This window comes from Erithacus rubecula (assembly GCF_903797595.1).
Source record: "Erithacus rubecula genome assembly, chromosome: 3".
Taxonomy (NCBI): Eukaryota; Metazoa; Chordata; class Aves; order Passeriformes; family Muscicapidae; genus Erithacus; species Erithacus rubecula.
Genome location: NC_136689.1, coordinates 128,981,353 through 129,005,401, shown reverse-complemented (window position 1 = coordinate 129,005,401; position 24,049 = coordinate 128,981,353). Strand labels below are relative to the sequence as shown.

At 36.1% G+C, this 24,049-nt stretch overlaps 1 protein-coding gene across 3 annotated transcripts in view; it reads right to left on the bottom strand.

Annotated features, from left to right (window-relative positions):
• RIMS2 (regulating synaptic membrane exocytosis 2) overlaps positions 1-24,049 on the bottom strand; it is a gene marked incomplete at its 5' end in the record, with an annotated part of 445,281 nt that overhangs the window by 235,306 nt on the left and 185,926 nt on the right. For all 3 annotated transcript variants that reach the window (XM_079301387.1, XM_079301383.1, XM_079301384.1), the window contains one exon: positions 19,871-20,796. In XM_079301387.1, the coding sequence (XP_079157513.1) occupies positions 19,871-20,796 (926 nt within the window). The remainder of the gene's footprint in view (positions 1-19,870; positions 20,797-24,049) is intronic.

Here is a 24,049-nt window from a genome sequence, read left to right as displayed (position 1 = left end):
CTTTTCTATAATTTATACAGGCTGTGAGCCCTTTATTCCTTGAGGAATGCACATCATGGAAGAAAACGTCATATGCACAAGTTTCAACTGCATTACAATCCTGCATTGTATCACAACAGATCAAGTTTTACAGCACAACCTAGTTTAGAAAAAAGAATGTAAAATGGCATGCTTTTTACTGCTTAGTCATATGTGTGATGCTATAAAAAGATGTAATCCTTACAACCTTCTTATCAGAGAGATATTTTAACCCTGGACTTCAAAAGTCTATCTGCTATCCGCCACCAATCAGAATTTCCCTGGCATGAATATTACTCTTCCACCAATACACTTCCATTTTGCAGTGCTGATACTATATTCATGATGATACTTTCTTCTAAATATGCTCATAAAAAGAAACTTTCAGAAAATGATAAAGATAATTCACCAGCCTTCATTTTGAAGCATTTTTATAGATGTAATTTAAACACCTCCTCAAATAATATCAATGTATGTGGAAAGAAGACTAAAAATTTCAATCAATGATGAGGCAGAGCTTTGCTAAAAACATTGCAGTTTTGGCAGAGATGCAATTAATAATTATGTGCAGATGATTTTCAGAGATGTATAAGTGGTTTACTTAGTCACATCTGCACAGACATTTGAGAACAGACTTTATTTGGTATGCCAATACGTTATCACAGCAAAGGTTTATCATACTGATAATTAATCATAGTTTTGGTTTCCTCTTAAAGAAAATAATTCAGACTTTTCTTAAAGGCAACAAATATTTATTTCAAAATTATATCTCCCAGGGAAAACAGGTTTGATTTTCAAGACTTTTTCCCAATAGAAATTAGAAAATATAAATACTGTAATTGAAAGTGCACAAGCAAGCAAAATACTTTCTTTTTTTATTTCTTTTGTAAAGTTTTCTGGTAAGTACCAAACAGAAGTTGTTTTGCTTATAACATACTAGATACAAATTTTACAGGTCCTCCACATTAATGTGGACTTGCTTCAAAGTTAGATATTTAAATATTTATTACTCAACAACCTTTTTCATTCATGCTTATGCCTGATACTAAAATTGTCTATCGCTTTCAATTTTTATGTTGTTTTACTTGAGAAGATTTCTTAAGAAAATTGAGTCAAATGACCACTTAAACCTTAAACTGTGATGTTCAGCATCTACTGCTTCTAGCAGAAAAATCTATCTGCAAACATTATTAGTCTTTGCAAGAAAGTGGCTGAGCATTTGTATTTGTTAAAATAGATTACCTTGAAAGTGCTCAAGTTAAATGGATTCTTTTCTTTTTTTTTTTTTTTTTTGTAATTAAAACACAAATCCTCACTCCAATTCACACATAAGAGAAATTTCCTGCTAAATTCTGGGAAGCCAAAATATTCTGACCAGAATAATTCAAAAGAAAATAATGTCATCTCATTGTCTAGTTTTTTTGTGCAAACTCTTCAAATGCACATTTAAAATATAAATGTATTTTAAAGTTAAATGTAGGAAACACATTTTGATGGCTTTATAATCAATGATTATACCCCTCTCAACATAGAAACTGAAACTTGACTACACCTAGAAAAAGGAAGAAAACTCCCACTGACTGCAGAGCACAGATTTCTCTACTGCAGAGCAATGTGGAAATACCACTGGCCATCAGTGATCTGCAGCTCTCAGCTTGTCATCCCAGAGACAAAATCCTTGCTTTCAGATTGCTTTACTCACTGTTACTGATGGCACTGCTCTTCTTGCTGATTATCTGGATGGGTCAGACCACAAACCTGTGAGGTGCTTGGCTGGGTGAAACAGCCTTCAGGAACACACTCACAATCACTACTGCATTTTCTCCTTCACCACATTCAATTTCCTTTTCTGTCACTTTCTTTATATGACCAGTTTGAAAATTGCTCAGGCTTTTTAATTGACTTCATGCTATCACCACCACATAACTAGAATGAGAAACTCAATATTGTCCAGACTAATAGCAAAAGGAAAGGAGGAGAAAAGCAAAACAACCAGTATAGCTCCAAACTCAAGTCTGGAGATAAAAGCCTACCTATTCTCAAATATTATGTTTTCATATATCTGTACCTATTACCTACTGCACCAAACAAAAACATCAATGGGAAAGGAGTCCCTCTATTTGCTTTTTTCTGTTGTTCTTGTTGTTTTGGTTTTTTAAGTATGATCTTAAATTGAAGAAATAAAGTTAGCAAATATAAATGAGCCAAAAAACCTCATTTTATTACCTCTCCTTGTCCTCAGTAGTAACAATTTGCACATGTGAGAGTTCCTTTATGAGGCAGGAGTTTTTGCATTCTGAGGATATTATAAAATGTGAAAGTAAAAGAGTCATTCATTATTTCACTTCAATATTCCAGTGATCAATTCATTTTCTGGTTTTGACTCTAGATATTATAGATGTCAGTAGCAGTAACTTTTAAAAAATATTTTTCTGTGGAAGAAAATTTTTTTTTTTAATGGCCAACCAACAGTAAAGAGCTGTTCTATTGCTGCAACAGTGAAACTAAAATGGTACATTTACACATATTATTCCCATCCTTATAACAGGTATCACCTATAGAGACAAAGGGGGAGGATGATCACTCAGCTCATCCTCTCCCTGTATTCAGCAGCAAGCACTGCACCAAAGTCTAACCTATCTTACAGCAGCAACAGCAAGCTCAGCATGCTAAATCATCAACTGGGCAATTTCACCAACCCTAATTATTCTGGGCTGCTGCCTACTTAGATTAGTCCTGAAACTCATCCAAGATAGTATCTACACAATCAGCTGCAAAGTCCAACATGCTTTCTTCTTCTACCACTTCTGCTAAAGATGCACAAACAAGTCCTCAGTTGGAAAGGGCATAATTGTATTTATGCAAACTGTGATCATGCTGGTAACCCCAGCCACTCTGTTGAGTTTATTACCAGTCACACTAACATGTAGAAAGGCTGATGGCAAAAGCTGCTCTAGTTCAGAGCACACAAGGGGCTGCCACTTACCTCTGAGGATACATTCAATTGCTAATTTTACCCATTTGCATCTTGTTAGAAATTCAAGCCAATTCAAGTAAAAGAATGCATCAGTCTTAGAGACACAGAAAATTCATTTCTTTTCAGCAAAAATGAAATACTTCATTTATTTTAGTAGTGTCAATATGTTACTTCTACATTAGAAGTCCTCATAGGGCATGTGATGCCAAGTCTATTGAGTATCCATAGTTTATGTAAACTTTATTTTTTGCTTTAGCTCGTGGCCAGTACATTAAGGTAGAAATACCTTCACAAAACATTTCGACCTGTGCTCTTTCAGGCAGGTGTTACCTGCTCACACTTTCAGGAAGGATTGTGGGCTCAGCACAAACCCTCCCTGGCATCAGCCTGCAGCAGGATCCTAAGAACTCAGTGTTTACCTCATCAGAGCTGTCAGGGGACTGCTGTCCCACTTCCCAGTCCATCACAGCAGAGAGGAGGCTGAGGGGACACAGCTGAGACAGCTGGCCCCAGCTTGACCAAAGGGGTGCCCATACCACAATGGTCACAATGGTCAGCAATAAAAACTGCGGAGGAAGAAAAGGAAACCTAAAAGAACAATAATTCTTCTGCAGTCCAGTGGAAAAAGACTTCATGTCTTTTCTCATTCTTTGACAAATGCATTAATCAAAAAAAGGATGATGAAATTGAGCTCTTTTACTTTCTTTCTTCAATATTTGACCTTCAGTTATCATAAATCTCATTTTTTCCCTTTTAAATATTATCTGTTTCATCAAATTAATACAGCTTTTAGATTTGATGTAGTAAAATATTGTATTGAACTTTAACAGTCATTAATTAATTCCAAGTAAATGTCCAATTTCAAGTATATAAAAAATATTTGATAAATAATTTCAGTCTAATTTATGAATGCCTATTTTCTTCTCATAATTTTAGAACTGCCTCCTCTTACTGATTTTAAATTCACTAAACATTTTTCTAATAAAATAGTTAAATTATTACATTATATAACTTATTCTCTCTTATTACTGGAATGGTAATGATAGAAATAACCATTATCTTCTGATTTCTTGGATCTTCATTTTAAAGAGTAGGAAAGAATTTACTCTAAATGTAAATGTTTTTGAAATTTTCTTCCAATAAGACCTATTGTTCTTTTCTCTGAAGATTTTTTCCTATATAAACTTTAATCTAGTTTTAATATTTTTCTTTAAATAGTATTAATCTATTTACAGGATTGTTAGCTCACAATATCTAGAAGACTATGTTGAAAACCTAAAACAAATCAGCCAATTCATGAGAGGCACACGGCAATGCATATTCTCAAACATAAATTTCATTTTATAATTAAAGCACAGTATAATCTGTTCTGCTTATTTCTTCACATCTTTTAAATTCAAAACTTCTCATATTAAAGGATGGCAAAGACATCTATCTGAACAGAGCAGAGCAGTTATGAGACCTCTTTAGGCACTGAACTAAGATTTTTTTCTTTTTTAGATAGTCTCAGTCCTCCAAATTATTAATGAAGATGTATTCAGTTTTAATGAGATGAAGTTTTACCATTTGCAGCAATCCTAGGAGCCAAGAATACATATAGTTATTAGTGTTGCTCTCTACTTCTGTTTACACAGAGTCTTGGCAAATGCATAAACTTACACTTTAAGATTAATACCACTGACTTTACCAGGATGATTTAGAATGCATAAAATTAAGACTGTATCTTTCAAGATGAAAGTTTAAAACACATGTGAGGCTAGATGAATGTTTTGAATGTAAACCCTCACCTTAAATGACAACAGAAACCATCTATTTAAATGAACTATTAAGAGACATCATAGATTCTCATCTCTCCTTCACACAAATGCTGGATGCCTTTCAAGAAATGCCCTTTGATCAAGCACGAGATGTTCTTCAGTAATACAAATTATTGAGCCCAATAACAAATTAACAGCATGTCACTGAATGGACTGTGATAAATAGCAGGCTGTATTAGATGTTGTAATGGTAATTATTCTTCCTAAATTCTGTGAAGCTATAAAAACAGTTTAGAAAAAAACAGCAGAAACATTCCACAGGTCCTAAAGCAGAGCTCTCCTGCTCAATAAAGCATTGTCAGGAGACCAAGTTAGTGCTAGACTGCACTATATTGGTTTTATTGCAATAGTACCTAAAAGCAGCACTCAAGGATTAGGACTCTCCTGACTATTCCTCAGCCTGTAATTTAGAAATGCAACTTCAATTTTATGCTTATGTTTTTATAATAAATAGTTTGCAAGTACATGATCCGATGGGGCTGTCTTGTTCAGCAAAATCTGCTTTATTTTTACAGGGAATGTAACAGCCAAAGCATTTGGTGGATTATGCTATGTAATACCAAATTTAAACCTCTGACAGACAGGCCAGATCCCTGGCCTTGAAAAAGACCTACTGTGCACTCCTAAGACATCCAGGCAAGCTTAGCCAGGCTTCTGATGAGCCAGCGGGGGTGAGAAAGTTTTGGGGGGAGCATGGAAATGAAAATGCCAATTACTTGGCATATACTTGTGGAACCAAAATATTTCTGCACCCCAGCAAGGCTCACCTTAATAAAGAATAAATTGGAGAGGCAAAAGTATGTATTTGCATTTCTAGGGGACACTAGGACATCAAGTTGGCATGATGCAGTCCAGTCACAGCTGTGCACTTGAACTGCAGCTGTATCCACCAGGACTCACTTGACACCCTGCCCACACTGTCCTCCAAGAACAGCAAAGCTTTTGGGGGTTGTTGTGCATGTAACTCCAGTTACAGATAAAATAAACACACCTCATGAAGTAGGATCTACAAATGAATACAGATCCAAAGCCTAAGATTCAGGGGAAAATTCAAACCCATCAATCTTCTACAACTGAGCTGAATTTCCTTTTGCCACTTGCTATTAGACAATCCATTTGAAAATTATTTACAACCCCTCTTGACAAATATGATTAGAAAAGATTTGGCAACTGTACTAGCTGCAATCATACAAAGATAAATCTTTAATAACTTCTACTCTTACAGCATCAGAATTTTCAAAGGAAAATTGGAGAAAAAACATTCAGCTAGAAAGATCTAAAGAAAAACAAATACTCAGAAAAATATAGAGCAGCTAAAAGAATGAGGAAATATATTAAAATCTAAAGAAGTTATTGAAATTTGTTTCACAAAATAAAAATCCTGAAGTTTTGGGTTTTTTTGAGCTTGCTTATCCCATTGCAATAAACTGACAAGAACCATGTAATAGAAGAGAGACACTTTCTGTGGTTTGTTATTGCCACAGAAATCACTTAATAATGTATCTTAGTGCACTTCTGCCTGAGATCTTGACTGTAGGAATTTACTTTAAGAACAATAACTTTACAAGTCAAAATAACTTATAACAAGGATCTTAATTAAACTGCAGAGAGTATTATCTAAACACTATTTAATGGAATTCTCACCAATTAACATAAGGAGTCCTGAGGTCAGCAGAATTAGAAGACATATCAAGAATACAATATATATAATCTTTTTTTGTAATCCTTTACTGCCTTGGTTCAGAGTACTTAAAGATAAAACTGTCATGTGGCTATAAGTATGCAAGAAAAACAAGTTAATTTCTTAGGGAAGTCCCTATATATTGCAGTAATACACAGCACCCTCAAGAAGTTCAGCAGAGCCATTAGAGACATTAGCAACCCAATACTAACCAATACTAATTCTCTCCTAAGCCTCTGTGAATTGTGATTTTTGCTCAGAGGCATAAAATAAACTCCCTGTCAGTTTTCTTAGTGATATAAAATACACACCCTCAGAAGGAAGGTGATGCACCACTTCAAATTAGGGTCTTAATTGTTTTCATATGTTAAAAACAAGACACCTTCCTGTGGATTCACTCTTCAAAATGACTGAGTTTCATTTTGTAAATTGTTAAGGGGATTAAAAAAAAAAAAAGAAAAATCAGTCTGAAGCACAAATTCAGCAAGGAAAACTACAGCACGAACAGCCAAGACTCACTGATATAGAACCTACAGACAAAGAAGGAAGTCTGAGACAGTGCTACAACCTGTTTTTTTTTTCAAACAGGTGACCTGTAACTGTTATCTATAATTAGGAACAAAATTACAATGTACTTTCATAGTTCATCTTACAGCATGCTTTACTGTTGTCAATAAAAAGGGAACTTCAGCTTCACACAGCTCTGTAAAATGCTCAGTGATCTGTATTTGTGCAGTCTGAAGGCCAGTTCCTTCACAGGGTGATGGGATTTCACACTCACACAACGCAAATGTAAATTACTCAGAGATAGGACACTGTGTACAAGTCTCTTTCCAGATATTTAAAAAGAACAAGGGTGTTGACTAAACATTTTGTGCCCTCATTGAATTTCACTGACACACTGAGACTTTACCACTTTTGAAAAATAAAGCTTTTATCTTCCCCTGCAATGAATGTTGTCTAATCATCTGATCTACTGTGAACACAAGGAAGGTGTTAGTATTAATGCTATCAAATCAGAATACTAATGTTTTACACCCACTTTTTAGTTACTTTGCACAGATAAAAAGAGAAGGGAACAACAGAAATTCAAGCTCAGAAAATATTGAATGAGAGTCATGCCAAGATGCCTTAATGTGTATCTATTTTTGCTGCATTTTTTCTGTCTTACAGAAAACTATTAGTTAAAAAGGACACAACATGAAGTAGATATTACATTTTTCTGGTACAAAGTTTGCCACAACCAAATATTTTGTGAACTTAACCTACAGCAGTAGCACAAAGTACTGGCATTCTCCTAGATTCTTGTTCTCATCTGTCACAGGTGCCATAAAGGATTCTTATTTGCACAAGCTTACTGCTTAGAGAAGTCATCTTCTTTCAGAGCCAGGGTTGAAAAGCTGCTTATCTCACAGGGTGTCTGTACACCAGCAGAGCCTCTGTAGTAACAAGGACATGGGCACAGCAGCTTAGCACACACTCATCCTGTGAATATTTACCCAGGGTCTCAGCACTCTGCAGCTCCAGCTATCAGCACTTTCACTACTGCCCTTAAAACTAGTTTGCATCTGTCAAGATGAGCTGCAGTCATGTTTTGGGCTGCAGTGCAGACCTATCTTTAGATATGTGGTTTCAATTTTAGGAAAATAGGAATATCAAGAGGCTCTCACCTACTCTGTCATCTCCCAAGCTCTCACATCACCCTTTATAATTTGCAATTTTGCCTATGATGTTGCCAGTGCTGCTTGAAAGTCATTCTATTTTCTACTGCTCTGTGGAAATGTGGTCCATGAGGCAGCAGAGTTATCTGACAGCTCTTTGTCACTGGGCATGGCTCTCACCCTTCTCCTTGCTGCTCCCAGCAGTCTGGCTGTGCTCTTTTGTGCCAGTTCCAGTAAAGGTGTGATATGCCATAGTAATTCTTCAGCTTATTAAGACGAAAAGAATGTGTTCATTTGTTGTAGCAATTTAGTTTCATAACTAAAATGGCTCACTAAAAGTCAGGTAAATGATGGATTTGTTCCAGATCAACAATCATGAGATAGGATGAGGATGATAGGACGATTTCATTCCAGATGACACAGCTCACCTTATTGAGCCACTTCAACATAAAACCTTGTGATATCAGTCTCTGAAAGTGGGACACTTGCACTTGGTGACTTCTCTGCTTTCTATGGGGTCTTAAATTGGTTCACCCACTCTACTGGCCTCAGTTTCCATGAAATTTTTATATATTTACAATGAAATTCATGGATTTGAAGAGATTAAATTTTTCTTGCAATACCACACACACAAAGCATACAGCAGAAAACCTTCTCCCACTGCCTCTAGTAATACTGAATTACATCTATGAAGATTTCAACTACTGACCAGCCTTGCATTTTGTAAAGGTTCATAGTGATTGACTTGAGGCAATGGATCATATATGTCAGAAAACCAGAACTTTCAGCCTCATAAATATGCTTTGTACCCTGAAGGAAAAAAAAAAAAAAAAATCAGCCCTTTAAAATGTGCTGGGATATTAGTCTGGAGTGCAAATTTAATTCTCATGACCTTCTTCAGTCAGAAGCTTTCAAGAACAAATTCAATCTCTTCAACACATCAATATCCTAGCTTTAAAAAAGGGTGGGTTTGTAATATTCTTTTTTAAAGTGTGTAAAATTGTGTGATAAAAACAGAACATGAAGATTTTTCAAAGGAACTCATTTTTAAGAAACTCTCAGCATGAACAGATTTTCAGAACTAAACTTAGGAAAAAAATTAAAACCAAATGATAATATGCAGAAATGGTAAAATTATTAGAAATTATAAAATCCAATGAAATGTAATGCATACATTCACTTCCTAGAAGTAGCAAGAAGTGTAGTATCTAAACATCTTTCATAGCATCATGAGCTCAGCCTTTCCTTGTTGTAGGTGTATACAGAAAATGGCCTATAAACAGGCAAAACAGTAAATAGTCATGGAGGTCTGTGATGATAACTTTTATTTTATTCTATTTAGATTATATAACTAATGACCATATATTTACATTTTCCAAGTAAACAGATTATATAACTAGGAACCTAAAAGATATTCATAATCTAAATGTTCAAAAAGGCAGAAAGCATGAACACTGGAACTATTTCTCATAGAATACCATCTCTCCAGAATACCATCAATCTGAGCACATTTCCATAAGAATTGATGCCTTCAGTCTGGTCTAAACCTCAGTACCTGTGTGAAACAGGTATTTTTATGCACATATTCATTCAGTTCATCTGCCTTTACACATTTCAAAAAATATCTTAACATGGAATATAGTGCTGCATGAATACAGGTTATTAGGTTCACTTTTCTATTGAAAGAAATGAGACATAAACCAGAAGCTCCAATACCACACACTTCTTTCACAATCCATTTCTCCATGCTCATAAATGCAACTCAAATATTCATTGGAAACAACTGTCCTAATCAGTGAGGTGAAATGAACAAATCAGATGTACCTGACTTCCGCAACACTTCTGACAGTTTAGCAAGTTAAATATTGACTGAAATAAACTCTTTTAAAAGTATCTTTAAAGCTGAAAGCCTGTTAAGTGCTACAGCATGATCAAACAAATCATTGCCTAAACTACATGGCATCAAAAAAGAGGGAAAGGGTAAAAAAACCTATATAACATAAAAAATGAAAACTGAAAATTGTCTTTCAGTACAGAAGAGAAGAACCACTGAGAAATGTAAAGATTTTGATGGGTTATACAAAGGGGACCAGGTTGCAAGTGCAAGTAATGGCAGTCTTGTTGGGAGGACCTCAGTGAAATTTCTGAGATATTTCTCCATTTTCCCCTTTCTCTTTTGTTCTGTAATGGTTCTGTAAAGATTCAATGCCCAAACAGGTTCATCTACTAGTTAGGACCAAAAGCCTGCAGACCTGCTTTGTCTCCATATAGCTGAATATTATAAGATGTCAGTATTTTAGCAGAAAATCATGATATATTTTATGTGAAATATTTTCTGAAGTAAATTAGAATTTATTTTTTTTAATTCTTTCACATTTCAAAGCCACATATATTATGGCAAATAAAAGTTATGATTTACAACCAAGAAAAAGCAATGGGGGCTAAACATTACTGTTTTCTTTGTGCAATAGTCTTTAACCTTTCCATGAAAAATAATACTACTTCAGTAGAAAAGGTAAAAGTATTATTATATATGTTACCATAAAACTTCACTCTTAAGAGAGATACTTTGTATTCCAAGGCAAAATAAATTTCTCAACACAATTTTATAACAAAACCACTGAGCACAAATTTGATAGACTGCAATGACCCAATCCTCTTCAAACAGTTTCCTTTCATATTTTCTTAATTATCATAAATGTCATTATCATTACATTACATGTTTTTATACCTTGCCCCTAAAATAAGGATTTCAACATCAGTGGACCATCACAAAAGAAATGCATTAATGATTTTTTTATATTAATGACAGACAGCAAAAACTTTAAAACACATTTATAGGGTTTCGAATATACTTTCAATAGAATATTATTATTGGAAGAAGTTGGCTAGAATTTTCAAATTAGCTAGAAATAGGGTGAAATTGCATTCCTAACCCAATAACCAGGTTCCTAGGCTGATGGCCTGATTTTTAAGGCACACATCATTTGGCACCTGCTGAGGCCTCTGACTAGGAAGGGTTTCTGTAGGACTGCCACTGTCACTGCCCAAAGTGTCTCACCCTTCACACTTGTGCCAGTGCCTTCATCAGGATGATGATGTACAAGAACACCTTCACTGTTATACAGCAGCTCCTGAGCAGCTGCAGCTGAAATTTCAGCTAGACAGAGAAGGACACAGAAATTGGTGCCACTTTGCCCAGACTATTCACACCAAATATTTCTTCCTGGAGCCCAGAATGTGAATTGCAGTGGATAAGGCTTGGACAGAGTGATAACTGTGAAAAGATGGAAAGAACATGCTTTCCTCTGACAAGGATATGCTTCCAGGTCTCACCCTCAATAATATTCAGTTTAATCTCAAGCAGTTTCTGTGAGTAACTCCAGGTCTTGAATGGCATATTTGGGAAGCTTGGGACTACAGGGCTAAAGGACAGAGCATCTTAGCTGCAGTTTTCACATGAATGATATATGTACAATTCATTCTGCTTATTTCCCCTTCACTTTGGTTTTTCTATTTCTTACATACTGATTATCCTGTCCTTAAAGATAGACATAAAAATAAAAGCAGAACAAGAAAGATGTTTTTACAGAAAATGTCGAAAAACCAAAAACCAAAACGATACAATTGATCAAATACTCCCAAATAAATATTTTTTTTAAATATTTAAGTACATTTATTTGACAGTGGCCCATTTAGCTTCTTACAGTTAACTAAAGAAGTAACAAAATTACCTGCAAGATTAGTTTAAATATACCATAGAAAAGCACTAACAGAATCTAAAATGACATTGAGTCTAATCTGTGATAGATAGAGTTAAGTGTTTTGTTTTACTAGAGTAATAATGATTTCATCAAAGTATGAAGAAAATTATAATTTGAAAAACACACACTTCATGCATTCTGGAGATATTACTTTTTTTTTCTTTTTGTGTTGTCATTATTTCTGTTTGCTGGGATTCCTCTGTAAAACAGACTACAAAATCACAGTATTTACATAAATATTCAGAAAACTTCAAAATAAGAACTCCATGATGGCTTATTATTCTATTATGGTGCTGTAAAGAACTGAAAGGTTTTACATAGAATGCAGTAGGTCATTTTGCCTTATCTGTGCCAAAACTGTATAAATTATTAGCACTTTGCCCTGATGCAAGATTTGCTTAGCAAGTAAACATTTCTAACTTAGTTAAATGGAAATAGTTGTTTAAAATTAGTGGAGCAGGCTGAATAAAATAAGAATTACCTATGCTGGAAACTTTCATAGGATGACACTCTTTCCAGACATGATTGTACAAAAATTTCTTTTCATTAAAAAGTTAATGGATATTTATTGATTTTATTTGTCAGATATTTCACCTGCCAAGATAGTAAAGGATAGTGAAAAATTATCTGGGAATGATAACTTAAGTTTCTTTTGTTTTCCATTTAAATTTGGAAACCATAAAAGAAGGGTGCAGAGAAAACAAAAAATGTTTTTATGATACTTTTAATATTGGTCACTCATATAATTCAGTGGTCTACAGTTTCAACTATGAATAATCTTTACCTTCTGAATATAAAATTTTCACAAATTTCAGGGGCAACTACATCTTGCAGTTAGGGTTAAAAAAGTAAACTAAAGCTAGCTTCCAATGATAAAAATTTTCCATAAATAAAAAATATTAAAAATCATGTTGTTTTACTAATAATAAACTCAATCTCACCTGAATTCATAGATAAGTACAAAAATGCACTAAAATACTTTAGTAATAACTCATAGTTCTTTTGTTGCATCATTTCAGAAGATTGTTAATCTTTTGCCCAGACAACTTTTCTGCTCTAGCCATAGTTGGAGCAAAGTCACAGAGTAAAAGGAAACGTGATTAAAGTATTACAGTTTTAATCATTCCTGTACATTTGCTTACAGAAGATTCAGATTGCAATTTAGGCAAGGTTTTAATCAATAAAATTGAAAATTAGACATTTTTGTTTGAAGTGCTATGAAATTATTCATGTTCATTTAGCTATGATAAAATATTCTGTATGCTCTGATTGCTACATGAAAATATTTCTTCTTCCTGACTTCAGGAAATCCCTGTCTATCCTCAGATTCTGAGAAGGCACAATCAGTTACACAATGTCTTTTCCACATGTATTTTAATATCTTAGAGGACAACCATCATTATATAAAGAAGCCTCTGATATTAATATTTGCCATCTTTTTGCCTAGTTAGAGTTACCCACAAAAGTTTCCGGGCTTGATGCACCTGCCTGAATGCTTCTGCCAGCAGGAGCAATAATAAGGACATGAACATGCAGCCAAGAATAGGGAAAGGGCAGGGCTTTTTTTACAAGGGATATTATTGTCTTATGCCAATATTTTAAATTACTGCAAATTTAAATTTTTTACAGTAGAGTCCTCTAAATGCTGCAAAAGATCACAACCTTTCATATCTCCTAAGGAACATGGAAGCATTTAACTGAGGTTTGGCAAAACTTTTTTTTTCGTTCTCTACAATTATAAATTTCTGGAACTTTAAACATGCTAGTTCAGTGAAAAATATTTATTTTTAAAAATATCATAGGCAATACTAATATTTTTAAATAGGTGCTTCTTAGTCAATGTTGTAAGAAGTACTTTCAAAGAAGTGACTTTTTTATTGATTAAAAATATACAGAGAAAAGTGTAATATATCTTGTTTCTCAATGTTTCTTATATTCGCACTTAAAATAGAGGCAGTTCATATGAGTAAACTTTAAAAATTGAATAATAGAGTTCTGAATTTCCACATAAACTCTTTATATATTTAAGTTACTTTCACCTTACACAAGAGGTAGAGGTGTCTATGAAAACTATTTAATTATTAAAACAAAGCACAATCTCCTAAAACACAATAGTAAGTGAAATAATAAAAAGAAATTTTGTCACTCACTGAAATTTGTTTTAATAGAACATGTCAAACATTTCAGCATTTTCAATAATTAATTATTCTTCTTTTGATCATTTGAAATTTGTACTTTGAATTGTAAGATATTTCTATCCTGAAACTACGTGAAAATTCAAAGACTCTTCCTTGAGCTGCAGCAGCTCAGTCCTGAAATTCTGCCTTCTAGTATAATTTGTTCCAGAGAAGTTAGAATTTCAGGAACTCTCTAACCTGAATGAAACACATCTTAGAAACAATGACCTCGTTCTGATCTAATTTAGCTCAGTGTAACTTTGAAGCCAGAGTTGTTGAAGATGTACGAAACTGGCACAAGCAGGATGGAAATCAGGTCCTTTATCTCTCTGAATTTAAAAGTGAGAGCTGTGATGGAATCCCACTTCCTTGGCATCTCTGCTCATGTAAGACATGCACTGTTCTTGCAGAAGCACTCAGCAAAATGTGCTTTCTGCTCCTCACACCATAAACTACCATACTTTTTTCTAACTTGTGACAAGCATATTGTTTACAAATAGACCTAATACTCCATCAAAAAGTAAACTGGATATCTACCAGATCGGTTTCAAAGCTGCAATAAACAAGTAGGTCCTGGAGGCTGTTCTAGAGACGAGGATATATAAAATTTCATCATGAAAAAGGGCAGTTCATATGCAAGGTTATGTATTTTTGTTTTCAGTGTGTTTAGTGACAAAGAACAGCATATTTCCACCTGGTCCTGCAAGTACACATTGCTGCTCACACAGCCTGCACTCCACAGCTTTCAATCAACAACAAAGGGATGTTTAATATTTTAAGATTGCTCCAGCCTAACCACATGTTGGGGGTATTGTTGTTGGTGAACAGCTGGCTGAAAATGAGCTGGCAGCATGCCTAGGTGACTAAGAGGGCCAGTCACATCCTGGCTGGTATCAGCAACAGTGTGTCCAGCAGGACCAGGGTAGTGAGCATCCTCCCGAACTCAGCATTGGTGAGACTGCACTTTAAATACTGGGCTTGGTTTTGGGCCACTCACTACAAGACAGACATTGAGGTGCTGGAGCCAGTCCAGAGAAGGGTAACAAAGCTGGTGAAGGGTCTGGAGCTATGAGGAGTGGCTGAGAGAGCTGGGGGTTTTCAGCCCAAAAGAAATGAGGGAATTTTATCTCCCTCTACAGCAACTGAGAGGAGCTGGAGCCACCTGAGTGTGGGACTCCTCTCCAAAGTAATAAGTAACAGAATGAGAGGAAATGGCTTCATGGTGTGGCAGGGGAAATTTAGACTGGATATAAGGAAAAAATTCTTCCCCAAAAGGGTTGTCAAACACTGGAATGGGAACAGGCTGCCCATGGAACTAGTTGATTCACTATTCCTGGAGGTATTTAAAAGGCATGGATGTGACAGTGGCTTATTGGTGAACTTGTCATGCTTAAGTTGACAGTTGGACTTTATCCCAAAGATCTCTTCCAACCTAAAGGATTCTATCTTTCTATGCATATGAGTTGCTTTGATAATAAAAACTAACTAGCTATCATGTTTTAATAAAGTAAGAGTGAAAGCAAACACTAAATTTAAGAACTGACAAAACACAAACACATTTGGCTTTCCCACCACAGATTCCACCCACATTAGATGTCAGCCACCATTTGTGCAAACAGATACCTCTCACAGGGTGCTTTGAAAAGTGGCTGGGAGCACAATATGCGTGTATGCCTGAACTGTTTACTGTCACTGCAGAATCTACTATGTCCTACTTCGCATTTAGAACAAGTTAGGGCAATATTTAGAACTATCATGCACCTAGATTTCCTTGAATGAATTCTCTTCTTCCATGTAGAGACTGTCTCTTGCTGAATCTCTAGAGTTTGAGAGATTTGTAAAGATCTGTACGTCTTTCAAGACTCTCAAGTGTTTAGGGAAGGTGCAGATGCTTCAGTGCAGGTCACCTCTTTTGCGCCTGTGTTCTGAGTGGGGGTACAACAACCCCAGGGATCACAAGCTTTTCTGAGTCTCTTCAGATTGGTTCTTTGGCAGACATAGGTGTGACAGTATTGCCATAAGGAATGAGCAGTGGTACTGTTTGATTTTCTAAATTTACTTGTAAAGCCTGTGGACACACAGAATTAGCCAGTAGCAATCTGCTTCACATCTGCTTCATGCTGGCTAACAAATTATGGGGGCCATTTCTAATCTATCCTAAGGCCTATTCCTTAGAATTGAACAGAAACATCTAAGTGAACATGAACATAAAAAAGCACTCTGTCCCTCACAACAGAAGATACTTAAATACTTAGATATACTTAGATACTTATACAATATAGAAAAGTTGGCCTAACTTGCACACCACAAAACACAGCTTTATTTGGACCTCTGTAGGTGACATAGTTCAATGTTCAGTCTACTACAATCTACTACCATCACAACTGTTCTCTTTTTATAAGCCACATTTCTCAGAGTCTCCAAACTGCACCATGTAAACTGAGATGGTTTTGAGAAATAATTGGTAATTTGAACAGTCGAACATTTATAAATATGTCATTATAATCCTTGGGTTTAGTGATGGAGGATCTATACAGTCACTTAAAATTTATGATTTCATAAAAAACATTGGCATTCCAAGAACTGTTTTTCTCTAACATTTTATGCAATTTTGATCTTTCATTGTTAAGGAAAATAGCAATATACTTAATATTTTGGTCCAAAACATATAGGCAACTTTTTTACTCTGCAAAGTGTATTTCCTAAGACAGGCAGGAGGTCCTATCATGGAGATATAGCTTTTAACTATCTGCTATACTGATCTTAGGATTGGCAATAAGTGTTGTAAATGGAGGCATCTTCACATTTCCAGAAGCCTGGTATCCACAGCAAGAGTGAAGAAGGGTGTCTTACATAATGTGGAAAAAATACTGTGAATTTCAGAAAAATTTGAATAACACAATAAGAAAGAATGGTTCATCCTGTTCACAGAAAAAGGCAGAGGCCATCTGTTAAACTGGTGTTCAGTTGTGTCAGTGAGAAGTTCAATGTCTGTGAAGACCTACACAAAATTCACTGTGGAAAATATGTCTAATTCTGGCACAACCCAAGTTTTAGGTAAACACATTTGTAATCTCAGCTATGTCCATTTAACACTGTTCTCATGCATTGTTTCCTGAGCTTCTAAAGAATGAACTTGTCTGTCAGTGTCAGCTCCCATCCATGGTCTCAGCACATCTCATTCCACCAAACACCATCTCAGCCCTTCATGTCAATGCAGCCAGGTCTGCCTTCCTTGCTCAGGGAGTCCCAGTCCCTCTTTGCAAAAAATTCCACTCCAGTGGTTAAAAAGCAGGAGAGAAGTAGGAGGGTCTGAGGATATTATTTTATTATGTGACCAGGGCTGCTGGATCCAGGTACAGGTGTTACCACTGGAATGGCTTCCTGTACTATCCATGGTCATTTACAGTCCAGGACCCCAGCACAGGCTGGGAACTGACACAGTCAGCTTCTTTCAGTCAGCTTCTTTTCAGAACTTCTTTCCCTAGTTCAAGCAGTTGCTGTCCTTTATGAAAAACCAAGGCTATTCTTCACATTGGCTCCAGCCACCACAGGCCACCACTAGGCCACACTGACACAGTTACACTCTGTATGTCATGACAAAGTATTTACTTTGTCAGAAATTCAATCAAGATTAACAAAGCATAGTATGAACCATTACTTTTCCTGCAAAATCTTTGCAAGCTTTTTAAATTAATTTATATAACAAATATCTAACTCCATTCACTACCTCAGAAATCAGGACATTGTCTATTGTTATCAATAAAAATGGGGTTTTTTTGACACTTAAAATGCAGAATTACTTGAGTGAAAGCTATAAATTTTGTAAGATCATTATTATGACACAGAATCTAGAATCATACAGCGTGTTTTAAACTCCCATCTGAAGGGAGCAGAAGGCTCAATATGTAGGGCAGACCCACTCCTTGACAAAGTCTGGTGCATTTCTGAGACCAAGCTGTGAAGGGAAATGTTCCTATCTTGGAAAGGCTCTCAGCCACTATGGATTTTACAGGTAGGCAGCAAAACAGCAATAAGGGCAAACAAAGACAGACATTAGGGCTTTAGGATGACAGGTTAAGGAATTAGGAGTACAAATGGGCTTCTCCTCTATTGTCCCAGTTGCAGGAAATGAGAGGGAAGAGAGGGACATCCAGCAGAACAGTACTGGACTCTGAGCCTGCTGTCACCAGCAGAATTTTGCAGGTTTTTGATCATGCTTACAGTTTACATGACACTAGGCCTGCTGCTGATAAATGGGGGTCACCTGACCCAAAAGAGGGAAAGGGATTTTCTCCAACATTAGCAGGGCTCATGGAAAGACCTTTAAACTAGGTCTGAAGGGGGAAGGCATAAAACCACACTTGTTAAAGATAAACCAGGCAGCAGCATTCCAATGTCTGAGGAACACTGTGCTGGTGGGATCCTTCATTCTGCTGTCTCCATGGAGGTAAGGGATAGAGAGCCATGCACAAGGGTTATTGAGGTGGTAGAAGCCATGGAAGTGCTAAATTAGTAATAATCAATAATCTTGCTGAACTCTTCCAACCTAAATGATTCTATGCTTTTATAATCCTAAATGAATATGGTTTGTGTGTACAAAAAAATACATTTGTTTGTATATTATCTTGTATACCACATTTCCTACACTGAATTGTCTTAAATAAACATGTTGTTGCTACTTCCCATGTATTGATTGGTCCTTTTTTCCTCAAGGTCACTTCCATGAACAAAGTCATGAACACCATAAAGTTGGTATAAGATTTTCTACTCATCATTGCTTCTTACTTATCAGACCGTGGTTGTAGATATTGACATATGAAAATTCAAGTTAATTACTTGCTTCAGAACCAATCTGATAGCAATATTAATAAGAATAATAAATAGTAGTAAATTTTCTATTCCATTTCCACAACAGCATTCAGGAGAAGTAATAAAAGCTTGCTGGTATAAGAATAATAACTCAAAAAAAGCTTGAAAACAACATAGAAGAAGGCAAGCAAGCTAATAATATTGATTTGATTAAATTTAAAATCATGGTCTCCAATAATTGCATATTTAGAATAGAAATTATCTTTTTATAAACTGGGAAGCAATTTCAATCAATCTTCATTTTCTTTGTGACATTGGAGAGTAACTCCTAAATAGCACTAAAACAAAAAATCATCATAGCACCACAAGAAAAAGAAACTTCCATTGGTTTAAACCACATCAGTCATTTTAAATTTGTCTCAAAACTTCAACGGGTTAACTTGATACACACAGGTCTTTTTGCAGATCAGACATTCTTTAACCTTCAGCAGACAGCATGAAACTGGCATAAGGACTGTATCATGTGCTCGTTAATTCAACAAAAACACAGTCATGCGCCCACACTTGATCCAGATCAAATATGCACTCACTGTGATCCAGGACCACGTAAATCTGCTGTTAATGGACATGAAACCATGGCCTTATATGACAGCCCAGCTTTAGGTACTTTGCAGATTTCATTGACAGGTTTTTCGGTAGGCATGGGTTTTTTCCTTTAACTCAGCCAAATACTTATAGGAGCTGTGATGTTGTTTTCCAAGTAAATCATTACATTTATGCAAATGAAACACAAAATCAGGAAAAAAAAACATTCCCAATTCCCATCACAACAAAGTTGAGTCATCTATGAAGGGCTGTACATGTGTGGCTGCAATCAATTTAAATAGCTTAAATAAATGTCCAAAGTAATGGAAACCAAATCAAATCTATATATTGAAACAACCAAAATTTTAGAAATCTTACCTTTTTCACTAACACTTTCACTTTCAATCTCTACATCATCACAACTTGTATATTCTGGAGTGGATGCCAATTCTTCTTCTGAGCTACTTAATGAAACCTGGCGCATTTTACCTCCCTTTTTCGTTTTATGGGGCTTTGGTGGTGGAGGTCTGACGGACTCAGACTGGTCTGAGCTGAGTGAATCATTCCGTAACATGGTCTCCATCTTTTCACGTTTTGTTTTCCGGACAGCAGAACTGGGATCCAAATGGTGCTGTTTCCTTAAAGAATCAGAGCGCCTCATGTCTGGTCTTTCCAGAGGAATTGGACTCCTCCTAGGTGTAGGAGGGCTATGATTTGTGGTCCTCTGACGATTGGGACTTGGTCCCTGAGCCTCTCGAGTTCTTTCCATAGAGTATGAACGTTGATTTTCCATGGCAGCCCTGCGCTCAGACACTGATCTTTGTCTTGATGGCCGTTCCATCCTGAGCATGGACATCCGTGAATCTTCCAGCTCTGTATTTGCCAGTGAGACATCGCTGTGTCTCCGTTCGTGCCGTGCTCGGGACACTTCGGCGTGGATACGCATTTGCTCCTCATATGGCTGTGGCTTGACTGGATAACGAGCCAAATTAGGATCACTTCGGTATCGTGCCTGGTATTCCTCTTCCCTCCTTTGCCTTTCATATTCTTCCCTGCTTTGTGCATCTTCTTCTTCTACCGGATACTCCTTGGAGCGCCTGCGGCTCCTTCTGTTGGAATCTCTATAATCACCCAGTTCAGGCTCTTCGTATAACTGGGGCCCACGCTGTGACCGCCTATCTGAATAATCTGATGGTGACCTGGGCATCGCACTGTCTGATGTAGCATACTGTGAATATTCGTCTCTCTCGTCCCTCTGGTCGTATCTTCTGCTCTGTTCTCTTGATATTGAAGGGCTTCTTTTCCTAAATAATCGTGGCAAGAAAGCAGAAAGAGAACTCTGTCAACATTTTATGTAGCACAAATATAGAGTTAATGCTAGTTAAGAGATAAAATGCCCAGCTGATGGAAAAAGAATCCATTCATTGTGTTTCTTGGTGAATGTGCTTTCACATTTTTGTACAAAATTAGAAAAAGCATGTCACGCTATAAATCTGCTTATGGTGCACAGTTTGAATAAAAAACAGCTTTGAAGGAAAAATGCTAATATGACTTTATAAAATATAGAATAAAAATACTTAGGCTACTTTGTAGTTATGACAGCTTTACAAGTACCAAAATTTTATAATCCTTTGTAATAATTTTACAACAATATAACTTGACCATATACTTCTATTTCATAGAGATTTAAAATCACCAAGAAAATTAGGGCTAGAAGGATCATTGAGTTAGTTTACTCTTTTAGCAGCTGTTATTGCTCAAAAACACACATTTCAGTTCCTACAAAACTCCATTGTGTGCCAAGGGCAGAAAAGAGACAAAGATTCAGAAAACAAACCACATTTTTGTGTAGTGAAGGGAGATTTCATAGTGCTGTCTGACTATAGAAAATAATCCTCCCATCTCTATAGGGATGGCTGCAGTATTAGTCCAAGCATTTGAGCAATACAAATACCAGAAGAGAGTTCCTGTGCCACATAAAGCATTGACTCTGATGTCATTGGCACCATCTAGCTATAGACAACTACCGAAGCTTCAGAGGAAGGTGGAAAAGGAGTTAACAAATACTCTCTCCTGACACTGACAAATGATAGATTGAAGCATGTGATTCATTTATATGTAATACTTTCATAAAGGGCATATCTGAAACATATAATGAATGTCATGTTTTCTGTTTGACACAACATGGTTTACTATGTGATTAGAAGGGATCAGTTAAATAGGAAGAAAAACAAACTGGATCCTCAAATCTTGCCTTCATCAATCCTTACAGGGTAATAAGCATGTAAAATGCTTCTTTCCAGACACATGCTGATTCATACTTGGCTCTTCACACTATATGGATCTGAAGAAGTTACCTTCAGGAAACTGGAGCAAAGATCCTAGATAAAACAGAGTGAGAGGTGGGCCTTCTCTGGGATAAGGCAGACCAGCTCAAACTTTAAGTAATAAAAATACAAATGAAAAGCTATTTTTGTGTTGTTAGTCCTTCCTTCTTACATTTAATTCTACCTTTATTATTAAGATTCCTTTTGAAATGTTTTCTACTCTCACAAAATGACCACTGATTCTGAAGGACAGCCTTGCAAGCAGCAACTAGGCAGGAGATCCTGCCTAGTGTTTAGGACAGGAAAAAAAGGCAAGCAAATACAAAGCCCTGTTGTTGTCACAATTGTCCCAAAAGAAGAAAAGAAACACTTAAACTCAGTGGAGAAAGAGGTTCTTCTTGGTGTCCAGGAAAGTATGAAAGGCTCTGATATCTGATAGGAGAGAAAACATTCTTTCCACAGCCAGAAAGGAAATGCAGTCTCTGCTCAGCAAGGGAAAACCACAACTGTCAGTGCAGAGTGTGTGTGGCATGTGGGGTGACTGGCAAACTGGCATCCTGTACTGTCTTAGGTACCATACAGAATTATTAAACTGTGCTTGGAAGATCTGGACCCAGTATTGCCTTGTAAATAGTAAAGTACTTTAGCTTTGCAATGACATCTGCAAATGAGAAAACTAATTCAATCTTGAAAAAATGAAACTCTTCATGTGAAGCATGACAAGTTCTATAAGCATCATGCAGATGCCTATTTGCTTACGGTAAAGCTAAAATATCCTGTCTTGTTTCAGTGGCATCAGTACCAGCAGAAATTATAACCAAAAGATCTCTATAAATTCTGCTACTGGCGACTCAAATTGGATTGCTCTAATGTGACATGAACAGTTTCATAAGGCTAAAACCAGGATGGCCAACGGGAAGGGACAATTAGAACAAGAGAACTACCCAAATGTCGACAGTCTGCAGGAACATAGAAGCTTCGTTAAGACAATAGAGATTAGATGCAGAAATGCTTTAAGGAAGATAAATATTTTTCACTTAAATACTTCAGATGATGAAAATCATGCCACATCCCAAAATAACTTGTTCCAATAGTAAATTACCCAATCCCTGAAAATTTCTGTCATGGCTATAGAAAAAGTGTGCATAACTTCCCCATCCCAGTTGTGTCCCCCCATATAGGAGAAATCTGCACTCAGTAGATACAGGAATTCATCCATTCATGTAAATCTCACTGCAAGACTGAGACAAATATGTGCACACATGAAATGTACACATACTGGTAAATACTCACACTACATATTCTCAGTCTATATAACCTACGTGCCATGTGTCTTCAGACTCACATTTTTTTTCATCAATCTGATCCTCCAAAGCATTAAAACATTCTAGAATGTATGGTTTATAAATCAACTCCAGTTTGAATGGTGTAACACACAAAGCCATACAGATTCTGGTTTGATAAATCTCATGTGTGCCTTGGAGCAGTCTGAGTGCACACTTGCTTCAGTATTAAACTGATCTACATACTTGTATCTACAGCAGTACAAACAACACAACAGTAAGAATTGGTTTAGCTACAAACAGAAGATTATATACACATATACAAAACACGTGTGTGTATAAATATAAATAAATTAATATATCACTCCATGTCACAGTGTCCTCATATGGATGCAATCCTCTTCTGTAACCTTACAGCTATAAAGTCATGGGGGGAAGGCTGAGTGAGATAAAAAGGATGGATTTCTGTACAATTAAAAACATTATAGTAGACTTGTTGAGGAAAATATGTTTCTATTAAGGAAACACATCATCAGATAAACTGGCACATGACTTACTAACATTTCTAGCATTAACTATGTTAATGAGAAGCAGATGTGTTGATTTAGCATTATATTTTTATACCACTTGCACAAACATTTTATAACCTTGTGTGCTACACTTACTACAAACTGTCATTTTCCTTCCTCCATTTAAGACAAATATAGGAAATCATCTATAGCTGACAGTAACGTGAGGAACAGCTGGGTCCTCAATCTACTCCAATCTTTCATAAATGAAAAAGCTTCATAGAGTTGCCCTGCATAAGGCACGTGCAAGAAAAAGAACCTACCTGAAAATATAGTGCTTTTCTTGAGAGAAAGCAGCTAATAGAAAAAAGTGACTAATTTCATTTCTAGCCTATGTTGGCTGACATTATCAAATCCCCTTTCTAATTAATTTCATTT